The sequence below is a fragment of the Protomyctophum parallelum genome (genome assembly GCF_964188405.1).
Source record: "Protomyctophum parallelum genome assembly, chromosome: 6".
Classification (NCBI taxonomy): domain Eukaryota; kingdom Metazoa; phylum Chordata; class Actinopteri; order Myctophiformes; family Myctophidae; genus Protomyctophum; species Protomyctophum parallelum.
This window is the reverse complement of record NC_139701.1, coordinates 44,994,763-45,008,124: the sequence shown is the minus strand read 5'-3', so window position 1 is coordinate 45,008,124 and position 13,362 is coordinate 44,994,763. Positions and strand designations below refer to the sequence as shown.

The 13,362-nt window shown below is 43.7% G+C and overlaps 1 protein-coding gene across 1 annotated transcript; it reads right to left on the bottom strand.

Moving 5' to 3' along the window:
- Positions 1–2,350: 2,350 nt before the first annotated feature.
- Positions 2,351–5,634, bottom strand: LOC310860022 (uncharacterized protein; the record flags this gene model as incomplete). The annotated part of the gene is made up of 2 exons (XM_083766785.1): positions 2,351–3,798; positions 4,548–5,634. The coding sequence occupies 2 exons, from the start codon at positions 5,632–5,634 to the stop codon at positions 2,444–2,446; spliced, it is 2,442 nt and encodes an 813-aa protein (XP_083622911.1). The 3' UTR covers positions 2,351–2,443.
- Between the last annotated feature and the right edge of the window lie 7,728 nt (positions 5,635–13,362).

The following is a 13,362-nucleotide window of genomic DNA, read 5'->3' as shown; positions in this document are numbered from 1 at the left end:
TGACCATAATATTAACTAAGTACCATTTGCTCAAGTAAAGTAAATACTCAAGTATTTGTTATGCTTTTATTTAGAGGTAATGTATTTTTACTACACTACAATGCTTTTATTTAGAGGTAATGTATTTTTACTACAATTACTTGAAACCTTTAGTTCCAATTAGGTTACTTTGTATATTTAAATTTGAGCTATATTTTATAGAGGGCTTTTCAACAAACAGCTCATCTATATACCAGTAAGACACCTGAGGTTGAGAAGCGTGCACTGGCCATATATGGAGTGTGTCTTGAGTGTACAGGGTTTGATGAGGTCAGATCAACAAATGGAATGTTAGAACAGGCCAGCTCCATATATGGAGATCTAAGGGTGGCAGCGGGGGCAGTGTCCTGAGTGTACAGGGTTTGATGAGGGCCCAGGTAGGGCAGATTTTCGAGCCTGTTGAGAACTCTAGTTTTCGCGGCTGCACTAATAACTTTGGGGCAGTTTGTCTAGAGTTTAAATGGACAGGTATCAGTCAACAGGCCCGTCTAGAGTTTAAATGGACAGGTATCAGTCAACAGGCCCGTCTAGAGTTTAAATGGACAGGTATCAGTCAACAGGCCCGTCTAGAGTTTAAATGGACAGGTATCAGTCAACAGGCCCGTCTAGAGTTTAATGGACAGGTATCAGTCAACAGGCCCGTCTAGAGTTTAAATGGACAGGTATCAGTCAACAGGCCCGTCTAGAGTTTAATGGACAGGTATCAGTCAACAGGCCCGTCTAGAGTTTAAATGGACAGGTATCAGTCAACAGGCCCGTCTAGAGTTTGAATGGACAGGTATCAGTCAACAGGCCCGTCTAGAGTTTAAATGGACAGGTATCAGTCAACAGGCCCGTCTAGAGTTTAAATGGACAGGTGTCAGTCAACAGGCCCGTCTAGAGTTTAAATGGACAGGTGTCAGTCAACAGGCCCGTCTAGAGTTTAAATGGACAGGTATCAGTCAACAGGCCCGTCTAGAGTTTAAATGGACAGGTATCAGTCAACAGGCCCGTCTAGAGTTTAAATGGACAGGTATCAGTCAACAGGCCCGTCTAGAGTTTAAATGGACGGGTATCAGTCAACAGGCCCGTCTAGAGTTTAAATGGACAGGTATCAGTCAACAGGCCCGTCTAGAGTTGAAATGGACGGGTATCAGTCAGAAGGGAGACATGGATGGGAAAAGATCAACAGCAGGTCACATTTCAGGTCACATTTCCTATGACATCAGGCTTTCCCATGTATGGGGATTTTGAGTGACGAAAAACTATAGTTAACGGTGACCTTCGGTCGCGGAAATCGTATAACTCACATCCCCATATTCCACCCCACCCCCTCATAAATGAATGGCCTACAAGCTCAAACTGTGTAGATAGGCTTTAGATTGTTTTAAAATTTGTATTGACGTTTTAGGCTTTCTACCCGAAGGCAACAACATTCTACTGTATTTCTGTCTGACAGGGACTGATGCTGTCTGCTGCTATTTAGATCTAATGCTGAATGTCATCTTGTGTCTCATTTTATTATTTGGACTTTCCACACCCTATGAATGCTCCACATGCCATATGTCACATTACACCTTACCCTTTTACAGGTTTCCCTTGTTCTTCCTCTAGGGTTAGGGTTACCCTAACCCATCTGTGACATTACACCTTACCCTTTTACAGGTTTCCCTTGTTCTTCCTCTAGGGTTAGGGTTACCCTAACCCATCTGTGACATTACACCTTACCCTTTTACAGGTTTCCCTATGAATGCTCCACATGCCATCTGTGACCTTACAGGTTTCCTTGTTCTTCCTCTAATCCTGACCACTTTCCTTTCTTCTAGTTACTTACTTCTACAACAGTGTTTAAAGTTTTGGTCAAACAGTGCAGAGAGTCGCCTACTGTACCAGGGAGTGTACTGTACTAGTACTGTACCAGGGAGTGTACTGTACCAGGTGGACATTCTAACGCCAGGGCTCCACTGGGCGCGTCTGCGGCGCGTCTGCGTCGCGTCTCCGTCAGCGTCGGGAATGTGCCCTTTTAATCAATGGAGGGTAGCTCCACTGCCCGCGTTGCGTCGCGTCTCCGTCACCATAAAATTTAACCGGTTCGTTTTTTGACGCACGCACGCGTGACGCACGCGTGACGCAACGCGCCCAGTGGAGCCCTGGCGTAACTGTCTGTCCTCTGGTAGAACACTGTCTCCAGTAGAGACAGGTGGACATTCTAACTGTCTGTCCTCTGGTAGAACACTGTCTCCAGTAGAGACAGGAGGACATTCTAACTGTCTGTCCTCTGGTAGAACACTGTCTCCAGTAGAGACAGGTGGACATTCTAACTGTCTGTCCTCTGGTAGAACACTGTCTCCAGTAGAGACAGGTGGACATTCTAACTGCCTGTCCTCTGGTAGAACACTGTCTCCAGTAGAGACAGGTGGACATTCTAACTGTCTGTCCTCTGTTCATCTTGGAGTTCGTTCATTGTGGAGTCTGACGAGGAGGAAGACGACAGACCACAATGTAAGGAACTTCCCTCCGTGTGAACCCTGGAGTGTTTTCTCAGATGGCCGTTTCGGCTGAACTTTTGGCCACAGACGGTGCAACTAAAGGGCTTCTCCCCCGTGTGAGTCCTCGCGTGTCTTTTGAGTTGATCTTTCCGGTTGAACGTTTGCTGGCAAACGGTGCAACTGAAGGGCTTCTCTCCCGTATGAGTTGTCATGTGTCTTTTCAGATTGCCCAAGTGCAAACAGCCCTTGCCGCACAGCTTGCAAGTAAAGGGTTTTTCCCCCGTATGAGTCCTCATGTGTCTTTTCAAGTTATCTATGTGTAAACAGCCTTTGCCACATATTTTGCAACTAAATGGTTTTTCCCCTGTATGCGTCATCATGTGCATCTTCAGACTTCCACTGTGAATGAAGCTTTTGCCACAGATATTGCAAATACAGGGTTTTTCACCCGTGTGAGTCCTCATGTGCACCTTCAGTTCCCCATTTCGGCAGAATCTTTTTTCACAAAGTGTACAACTAAAGGGTTTTTCCCCTGTATGCGTTCTCATGTGTGCCTTCAGTACATTGTTTTCACAAAAGCCTTTGCCACACACTGGACATAGATGGGGTCTTTCCCCTGTATGAGTACTCATGTGCGTCTTAAGAATTTTCTTACGGTTAAAGCTTTTACCACAGACTGTGCAACTGAAGGGGCGTTCCCCCGTATGGATCCACATGTGCGTCTTCAGTAGACCATTTTGACTGAAACTTTTTTCACAAAGTGCACAACTAAAAGGTTTTTCCCCAGTGTGATTCCTCATGTGCATCTTCAGTTGATCATTCCGATTGAATCTCTGTTCACAGACTGTACAACTGAAAGGTTTTTCCCCCGTATGAGTTCTCATGTGATTCTCCAGATCACGAATTTGAAAACAGCCTATGCCACAGACGGTACAATTAAAGGGCTTGTCCCTCGTGTGGGTCATCTTGTGTCTCTTGAGACCGTACATCTGACCAAAGCTTTTGCCACAGACGTTACAACTAAAGGGTTTCTCCACGTCGGCTCGTCCACTCGTGTGTTCGGTCGAGGTGCTGGCCTGGGGCTCCGTCTCTTCGATGCCGTCGCTGTCTTCGTCAAATTCACTTTTCACCACTACCGACTCCTCTGCTGGTCTTCGGAGTAGCTCCCCCTGTTCCTCTTTAATCTGCCGAGGTTCCCCCGGGACCCCCTGGGGTTCCCCCGGGACCAGGCTGGAGTCCCTGTCCTGCTGCTCAGATGAAGCCTCGTTACACACAGGTAGGTGCAGGGAGTCTGAAGACAGAACATGAGAACATTCATTACGTTACATGTTTGAAAATTTAAAAAAATAGAGAGGCGCCCTTATCATCGTACCTCATCCATTCATTGTCAATGGGAATTTAATCTTTGTGTACTATACACTAGTATATGTACACTATAGTTGAATATAGGAGGGGCTGGCGCCCTATACATCTACACTATAGCTGAATATAGGAGGGGCTAGCGCCCTATAAATCTACACTATAGCTGAATATAGGAGGGGCTAGCGCCCTATAAATCTACACTATAGCTGAATATAGGAGGGGCTAGCGCCCTATAAATCTACACTATAGCTGAATATAGGAGGGGCTAGCGCCCTATAAATCTACACTATAGCTGAATATAGGAAGGGCTAGCACCCTATAAATCTACACTATAGCTGAATATTGGAGGGGCTAGGGGAGGGGCTAGCGCTCCTCAAAAAGCAGTGTTTTTGGGGCGCTAGCCCCTCCCCTAGCCCCTATAATTTTATTTTAATTCTTATATAGCAACATATATCTGAATATCATTTTATTTAAATTCTTATATATCAACATATATCTGAATATCATTTTGGTATTGTTGCTTAATTTTGTGGTCATTATGAGGTGGCATATTGATCTGTTATAAAATGGTCAGTGGTCCATGTAAACACACAGACACGCGCACACACACACACACACACACACACACACACACACACACACACACACACAGATTAAAGCTTTTACCACAGACTGTACCTGTATGTTTCCTCATGTGTGTCTTCAGATGTCCACTGTGACTGAAGGTTTTTCCACAGCCGGTACAAACAAAGGGTTTTTCCCCCGTATGAGTCCTCATGTGAATCTTCAGCTGATCATTTCGACTGAACCTCTGCTGACAAATTGTACAACTAAAGGGTTTTTCCCCTGTATGGGTCCTCATGTGATTCTTCAGATCACTCATTTGACAGCAGCCTTTGCCACAAACAGGACAGGTGAAGGGCTTCTCTCCCGTGTGGGTCCTCATGTGCATCTTCAGCTGTCCATTCCGAGTGAAACTCTGTTCACAGACCGTACAGCCGTAGGGCTTTTCCCCCGTGTGATTCCTCAGGTGCACGGTCAGCTGATCCTTCCGGTTGAATCTCCGTTCGCAGAACGAGCAGCTGAAGGGTTTTTCCCCGGTGTGAATCCTCATGTGCGTCTTCAGCTCGCTCGTCTGGGCGCAGCCTTTGCCGCAGACGGCGCAGCGGAAGGGCTTGGTCTTGCTGTGAATCGTCTCGTGCCGTCTCAGACTCCTGACCCGGTCGAACGTCTTACCGCAGACGGTGCAGCCGAACCGCTCCGTCTCCGCGTCCTCGTCCACTTCCACCTCGACTTCCGTGTGACCGCAACCGGACGGCGTCCATCGGGCCGACGTGCCGCCCTGCGACGTTGTGTTGCTCCTCAGCGACATTCCCTTTCCTTCCACACGGAGCAGCGTCGGGTGTGATTTCAGCGTGCTCAGAGCAGACCGCCCGTCCCGGGTCTCCTCCCACTCCTCGCTGTCCTCCTCGGTTCCGGATTCAGAGCCGGGTGAAGAGAGGAGCCGCTCCTCGTGGCTGGTCTGTGGTGGTTCAGACCGTGTTCCAGAGTCCTCTCCGTCAGCTTGTGTTTTCACGTCTTCACTTCCAGAGTCCTCTCCGTCAGCTTGTGTTTTCACGTCTTCACTCCCAGAGTCAGAGCCGGGGGAAGAGAGCCGCTCGTCGCTGGTGGGTCGTGAAGCGTCGCTGTCCGATCCCACGTCCGATTGACCCTCCACGCGTTCCGTCGAGGTGCCGTCGGAGGCTAGAGGCTCCATTTTCATCATCGCCGCCGTCACGTTTCGATTCTAGAGATGTTCAGCGTTGACCCACCGGCCTCCTATGGTCTTCGGGGTAGCTCCTCCTTAGTGTGTGGAGGTGGAGGTTCCTCCTGTTCCTCTTTAGTGTGTGGAGGTGGAGGTTCCTCCTGGACCAGACTGGAGATCCTCTCCTCTTCAGGTGGAAACACTCAGGGAGGTGCAGGAAGTCTAGGAAAAAAGATGAAAAGAGAAAACATTGAGTGTTTGGACCTTTACATTTTGTCTTCAGCAGGGGGGCAAATTACATATAATACTGTTTTAACCTTGCACTGCGCACAATGTTAACCCATACCACCTCAGGACGATTCTAAACAACAGCAGATCTACAAGCTCATAGCGTGACATGAAGTGGTTCAATTCTAAAATCAAGAGATGCTTTCCCCATTTCAATGGGTTATTAAGCGTCACACTAAAGTGGACCTGTGTCCGTTTTAAATGGTTAAGCTGTATACAGGGAATCTGCACACTTCTAAAGTACACATTTAATGCTTTTCAAGACCTTTTTAATGCCTCTAAAAAGAAAACCACTTCATCCTCAGTACTGTAAATTTCACCTTCGACTATGTACGTGGTTCTGGTCTCTTTTTCCTCTGCACCGACAATAGCTGGGCCAGGCTAACCGCCCCTCTAGACCAGAAAGCATGCTGGCTGGGCCAGGCTACCCGCTCCTCTAGACCAGAAAGCATGCTGTCTGGGCCAGGCTACCCGCCCCTCTAGACCAGGGGCAGACTGGCTGGGCCAAGCTACCCGCCCCTCTAGACCAGGGGCAGACTGGCTGGGCCAGGCTACCCTACCCCTCTAGACCAGGGGCAGACTGGCTGGGCCAGGCTACAGCACAGTAAATGACAGAAACACAATTCAATCATTTAATCACAATTATTTGAGTGACCAATGAAATGTCATAATGGTGTTTTTTAATTAATTAATATGCCTACTAGCCAATGAAATGGCATGGTGTTTTGAGCTTGTAGATTGGCTATACCTTTTGTGACACTGTTGACTGCCATAATAATAATAATAATAATAATAATAATAATAAGTATCAAAACGGGCCAAATATAATAAATGTACCCAAATATAATAAATATACCCACATATAAAATTTGCCCATCATAAAATGATAGGTACATTTCTAATATATATTATATTATAAAATGATAGGTACATTTCTAATATATATTATAGTATATTATAAAATGATAGGTACATTTCTAATTAGCATTCAATTTAACGTTTTTTTTTGTTTTGTTTTATACTTTCCGGGGCTGTGCAATAAAACAATGCCATACCATCAACATACCAAATAGTCCTACATAGCTTGGCTACACTTGTTTACATCAGGGTCCACCATTTTCAATTCATCAGGACATTTAGAGACGTACAAATATAGACTTCTATAAAAATTAAAAAGAAACAGGAAATCATCATAAAAGGAGGTACAAAGGGAAGAAGAAAATAAATATATAGCCTATATACAGTGAGGGGAACTCGGGCTTTTACGGGGGCCAGTTTCGAATTGCAGCCGTCCCGTCCGTAGGTGCCCTTTGGGAGTCAAGGGATTAGCACGTCTTAATGACTGTTGGTAGGGCGTTCCACATTTTGGTGACATAGGAGCGAAAATAATGTAGTCCCTTGTTTGTGCCGAATGTGGGTTGAACATGGTTAGTTGAATCCCTGAGAGTTCAACACACCTGCACAGATTGCAGAAGGTCCTTCAAAAGGACCTTTGTTTGAGAGAGACATGCTTTGCTTTGTCCCATTTAGACCCCGGGCCGATTCTAAAAAATATGCTTCTGAAGCCCAGGATGGACCGCTGAGCCACGGCCCAGGATGGACCTCTGAGCCCCAGGATGGACCTCTGAGCCACGGCCCAGGATGGACCGCTGAGCCACGGCCCAGGATGGACCGCTGAGCCACGGCCCAGGATGGACCTCTGAGCCATGGCCCAGGATGGACCTCTGAGGGACCTCTGAGCCACGGCCCAGGATGGACCTCTGAGCCACGGCCCAGGATGGACCTCTGAGGGACCTCTGAGCCACGGCCCAGGATGGACCTCTGAGCCACGGCCCAGGATGGACCTCTGAGCCATGGCCCAGGCCCATTTCCCCCTTCTTACATCCTGATTTCCTGTTCTTTGTCTATATAGAAGTGTCTATTTGTACGTCTCTAAATCTAATCTAATGTGATCCTGGGCTCTACACACCCTCCACCAACCTAGTCCCCATATATGGGGGACAAGGGGAGACCAACCTAGTCCCCATATATGGGGGACAAGGGGAGACCAACCTAATCCCCATATATGGGGGACAAGGGGAGACCAACCTAGTCCCCATATATGGGGGACAAGGGGAGACCAACCTAATCCCCATATATGGGGTACAAGGGGAGACCAACCTAATCCCCATATATGGGGGACAAGGGGAGAGCAACGGACTTGAACTCATGCTTCCTTCATGCCTGAGTGTCCAAGTTGCTCCTTTACACCTGACAGGGTGTTCATCTAAATGTTTTGATGAATTGAACATGGTGGGCCCTCTTATAAACAAGTTTAATGCTTTATGGTGTCGTCCACTCACAGTTAACAGTCTTTGTATTGAGTTGTGCTTGAAATGTACTGTAATTCTGCAAACTGTTAATAAATACTTCAATCAATCAATGCAACACAAAGCCATTTGTTCACTTCATATAACAACCGTTTTGAGACTTTGAAACAATGTGTCACAGGACAAGTAGCCAATCCACAAGCTCAAAACACCATCAAAACATCATTGGCTATTCATTGTCACTCAAATAATTACGATTAAACGATTTAATTGTGTTTCTGTCGAACACTATGAATAAAACATTACATTTCTGTTTTGCTTTTAGGCTCAAAAGGTGCCCAGGACTGATATGACAAAGTAGCCTACCACAGAGTACCACAGAGTACCACATAATAGTACCACATAGTACTCACATAGTACCCCAGAGTACCACATAGGTACTACAATAGTAACCACATAGTACCACATAGTACCACAGAGGTACCACATAGTACCACAGAGTACCACAGAGGTACCACATAGTACAACAGAGGTACCACATAGTACCACATAGTACTCACAGAGGTACCACATAGTACTCACAGAGTACCACAGAGGTACCACAATAGTAACCACACAGTACCACATAGTACCCCAGAGTACCACATAGGTACCACAATAGTAACCACACAGTCCCCCCCCCCATTTCCCCTCACTGTATCCCCCCCCCCCCCCCCATTTCCCCTCACTGTATAATGTATCTTTTCCCTTTTTTGCTTCCTATATGATTAATTCCTGTTCTGTTCTTTAGCTACATAGAAATATTTGTACGTCTCTAAATGTTTGTATGTCTCTAAATGTTTTGATGAATTGAACAACGTGGACCCTGTTGTAAACAAGTGTAATGCTTAATTGGGTCGTCCACTCACAGTTAACAGTCTTTGTATTGAGTTTGTGCTTAAAATGTACTGTAAATTCTACAAACTGTTAATAAATATTTCAATCAATCAATCAAACATAGTACCAGAGTACCACATAGTAACCACACAGTACCACATAGTACCACAGAGTACCACATAGTACCAGAGTACCACATAGGTACCACAGAGTACCACATAGTACCACAGAGTACCACAGGTACTGCTATTTACACTAGTTTAGATTATTTTATTTGTATTAAGAAAATCTTGAATTTGTTGTGACCATTATGACAATTATGCAAATGATAATTGTTATGATTATCATAAATAATTGTGATTAGGCGATTATGTAATGATTATAACAGCTGGGCCTAATATATTGTCTTTATTATGATTATTGGAATGCTATAGTATATTATATACAGATAGTAACAGTTTGGGACATTGTGAGCTATATATATTGTTGGACATTATGAGAGCAGCTTATGGACATAATATTCGCCAGACAGCATATATAATTATTATTTATTAAGGTCTATATTTGACATGTTTTCAAATTGTTTATTAATCCTCCTCTGCAGTCTATTATTGGTTCCCCACAGAAAGACAGACAGACAGGCAGGCAGACAGGCAGGCCGGCAGGCAGACAGACAGACAGACAGACAGGCAGGCAGGCAGGCAGGCAGGCAGGCAGGCAGGCAGGCAGACAGACAGACAGACAGACAGACAGACAGACAGACAGACAGACAGACAGACAGGCAGGCAGGCAGGCAGGCAGGCAGGCAGACAGACAGAATTAAAACGGTCAACATGTTTATTAATGTAAAACCACATTAAATGAAGGTCTATATTTGACACGTTTCCAAATGGCAGTGTTGTTTTTAATTATCCTATCCTATTGTTTCCCCACAGACAGAATAATACAATGTGTCATAATTTAACCCCATCATCTCCAGACAGTGGTTGTGGTGTTATTATTATACTGACCTGTTCCACTGCGTTCCGTTCAGGTTTAAACTGCTTTAATGTGTTGATTTTATGGAACGTTAAATTAAACAAATCCTTTAATTCCTCCTGGAATCACTTCTACACATAAACCTATTGCTCTGTGTCGGGGTTGCCACGTTGTGTGAGAGAAACAAGCAACCGGCAGGGTCCATGAAAACAAGCCCCAAAGAGAAGCTCTGGCTGGACTGGGGCAGTGGGTCTATGTTTAAAAAAGAAAGGGGAAAAAGCAGATCTACAAGCTCACAACGGGTCGCATTGACAAAATGTGGAATACATTTCAATGACAACATTGATTGATTGATTGATTGATTGATTGATTGATTGATTGATTGATTGATTGAAATATGTACAAACAGTTTGCAGAATTACAGTACATTTCAAGCACAAACTCAATACAAAGACCAGCAGATAAACAACTACACTTTATAAACAATCCCAAATAAACAACTACACACTTTATAAACAAGCCCAAATAAACACTACACTTTATAAACAAGCCCAAATAAACAACTACACTTTATAAACAAGACCAAATAAACAACTACACTTTATAAACTAGACCAAATAAACAACTACACTTTAGAAACAAGACCAAATAAACACTACACTTTAGAAACAAGACCAAATAAACAACTACACTTTAGAAACAAGACCAAATAAACAACTACACTTTATAAACAAGCCCAAATAAACAACTACACTTTATAAACAAGCCCAAATAAACAACTACACTTTAGAAACAAGACCAAATAAACAACTACACTTTAGAAACAAGACCAAATAAACAACTACACTTTAGAAAAAATTAAGACCAAAGAAACCGCAACTATTGAACTACCAATTATATTTACAAGCTACTTTACAGAAAACAATCCCTAAGGTAACGAACCATGTAGGCCTACAACCCAGATTCGGCACGAACAAGGGACTAAATTATTTTCGCTCCTATGCCACCAAAATGTGGAACGCCCTACCAACAGTCATTAAGACATGCAAATCTCAAAGGGCACCTATGGACGGCTGCATTTCGAAACTGGCCCCCCTAAAATCTGAATCCCCCCCCCCCCCCCTTTTCCCCTCACTGTATAAGTTTCTTTTCCCTTTTTGCTTCCTTTATGATGAATTCCTGTTCTGTTCTTTGTCTATATAGAAGTGTCTATTTGTACATCTCTAAATGTTTTGATGAATTGAACATGACCCAAGTGTAATGCTTAATTGGGTCGTCCACTCACAGTTAACATGTGATGTAATTCTGCAAACTGTTAATAAACATTTCAATCAATCAATCAAAGGTTGCTTATAACAAGCAGACATGGCAACACTGCTCTCTGTGACTCATGCAACGGGTCCACTTCCGGGTTAACAGTGACGTACTGTGCGTCAGGTCAAAGTTTACTGCCACCTGCTGGTGAAGGCGTGCACAGCTCCTTTCTTTCTTTCTTTCTTTCTTTCTTTCTTTCTTTCTTTCTTTCTTTCTTTCTTTCTTTCTTTCTTTCTTTCTTTCTTTCTTTCATTTTGAAGATGTAGTGTTGCATTGTGGTTAATCCTCAGTAAAGAGGAACTCAACTCAACTAAATACTGAGGGTAAGATGGTCTCCTGTTTGCTCAGAGGCACAAACTAATTAATTACACACATCTAAGCTTTATATAAGTGGCCAAATATGCACTCATGGTTACATAATGTTATCCAGTAACATTCGTTTTTGCATGTCATGGTATGGAATTGCTTATTTCATTGTTTAAGCATGTTAGATCTGCTAGTGTGCTGTGTTATAGACCCTCATTTATTATCAACCGTGCGCCAAAATATGGGTGCACGCCGAAATTACCGCAAATTTCGGCATTTACCATTTCCGCCAAATCTTGAAATTGAACTTGTGCCAGGACAAAAGTCACGTCTGGTCGTACGCTTTGTCCTCACCTGTTTTTCTGTCGTAGAACAGCGGAGCAGCATTGTTTGACCAGCTGAGAGGCTGTCACAGGCATCTAAACATATTTCACTCCTAAAATGTATTAAAACTAATAATACATGTGAATTTTTTTTTTTTGTAAAGGCATATATGTCATATGAAATTGGTAGTGTAAGAGCCATTTCTTTTCTATGCATTTTATTTCTATAATTGACGTCACGGTCAGTGGCGTGCACAGATAGACACTAGGAGGTGCTAGAGCACCCCCTGCCCTTTTGGCAATTTAGCTCTTAAAAAAAAAAAAATCTTAATTTGTAGTGTGTGGACCATGCGGTGACATTGATCAAATCTTGATAAAAAAACGCGTTATGAGCTTGTAGATCTGCTATTTTTCAATAGCTAAAGCAATAGCTTGCACAAGGTGCCCTTTTTTTCACTTGAGCACCTGCCCCTCTAAATGTCTGTGCACGCCACTGGTCACGATCAAGGCCAAGGCGTTGGCCTGGTCTTGTTGAGGAAGTGCTACTGAAGAGAAAGAGGCAACAGTTTGTTGACTGTATATCTGTAACATGAGAACATGTTGATTATGTCGTGGTTTAACCTGCTGAAGTGACGGTAAGTAAATACCATTTAATTCAAAACAAAGTCAACGTTTGGACATAGTCTTTATTATTATACACGTCTAAACTAGATCTCGCTTTCAGTAACCACTTTCCAATTGCCCTAAGGCACTTCCATGCCAAAGGGAAAACTAAATAAAAGTTTTAGGGGTGGGTTAACCTATTAAAACATCTTTCTTCGAATTAAATTTGCATATTTTACCCCTGTTATGATAATGAGATTGTTTTGTTTGTATTTATTAATTTATTTTGCCTTGACAACCTATTGAATTGGATTACTTGGCTCCAAAAATGTACACTTTGACACAAATTGTATTATTATTATAGATTTAACAGAAGCAAAATGATTGGATCTGCTGTATTGCTTTAAAGTGTAAATGGTGGAGGCCATTTTGAAAACGTGTATATTCTGTAAATGAAGGGTGATCTCTGGATGAATTATTTCCTATTGCCCTAAAGTATTCTGACCGGGCACCCATTGTGGTGTCAGCATCATGTTATGCTTTAGCTATTGAAAAATAGCAGATCTACAAGCTCATATTGTTTTAGCGGGTGTCTAACCATGTCTAACATTTATTCACAGGCTATAGAGCATGTCTGAAATAAATGTCAGAGCTGGAATCGACATGTAAATATGAAATAAATGCTGTGCGTGCGTGCGTGCGTGCGTGCGTGCGTGCGTGCGTGCGTGCGTGCGTGTGTGCGTGTGTGTGTG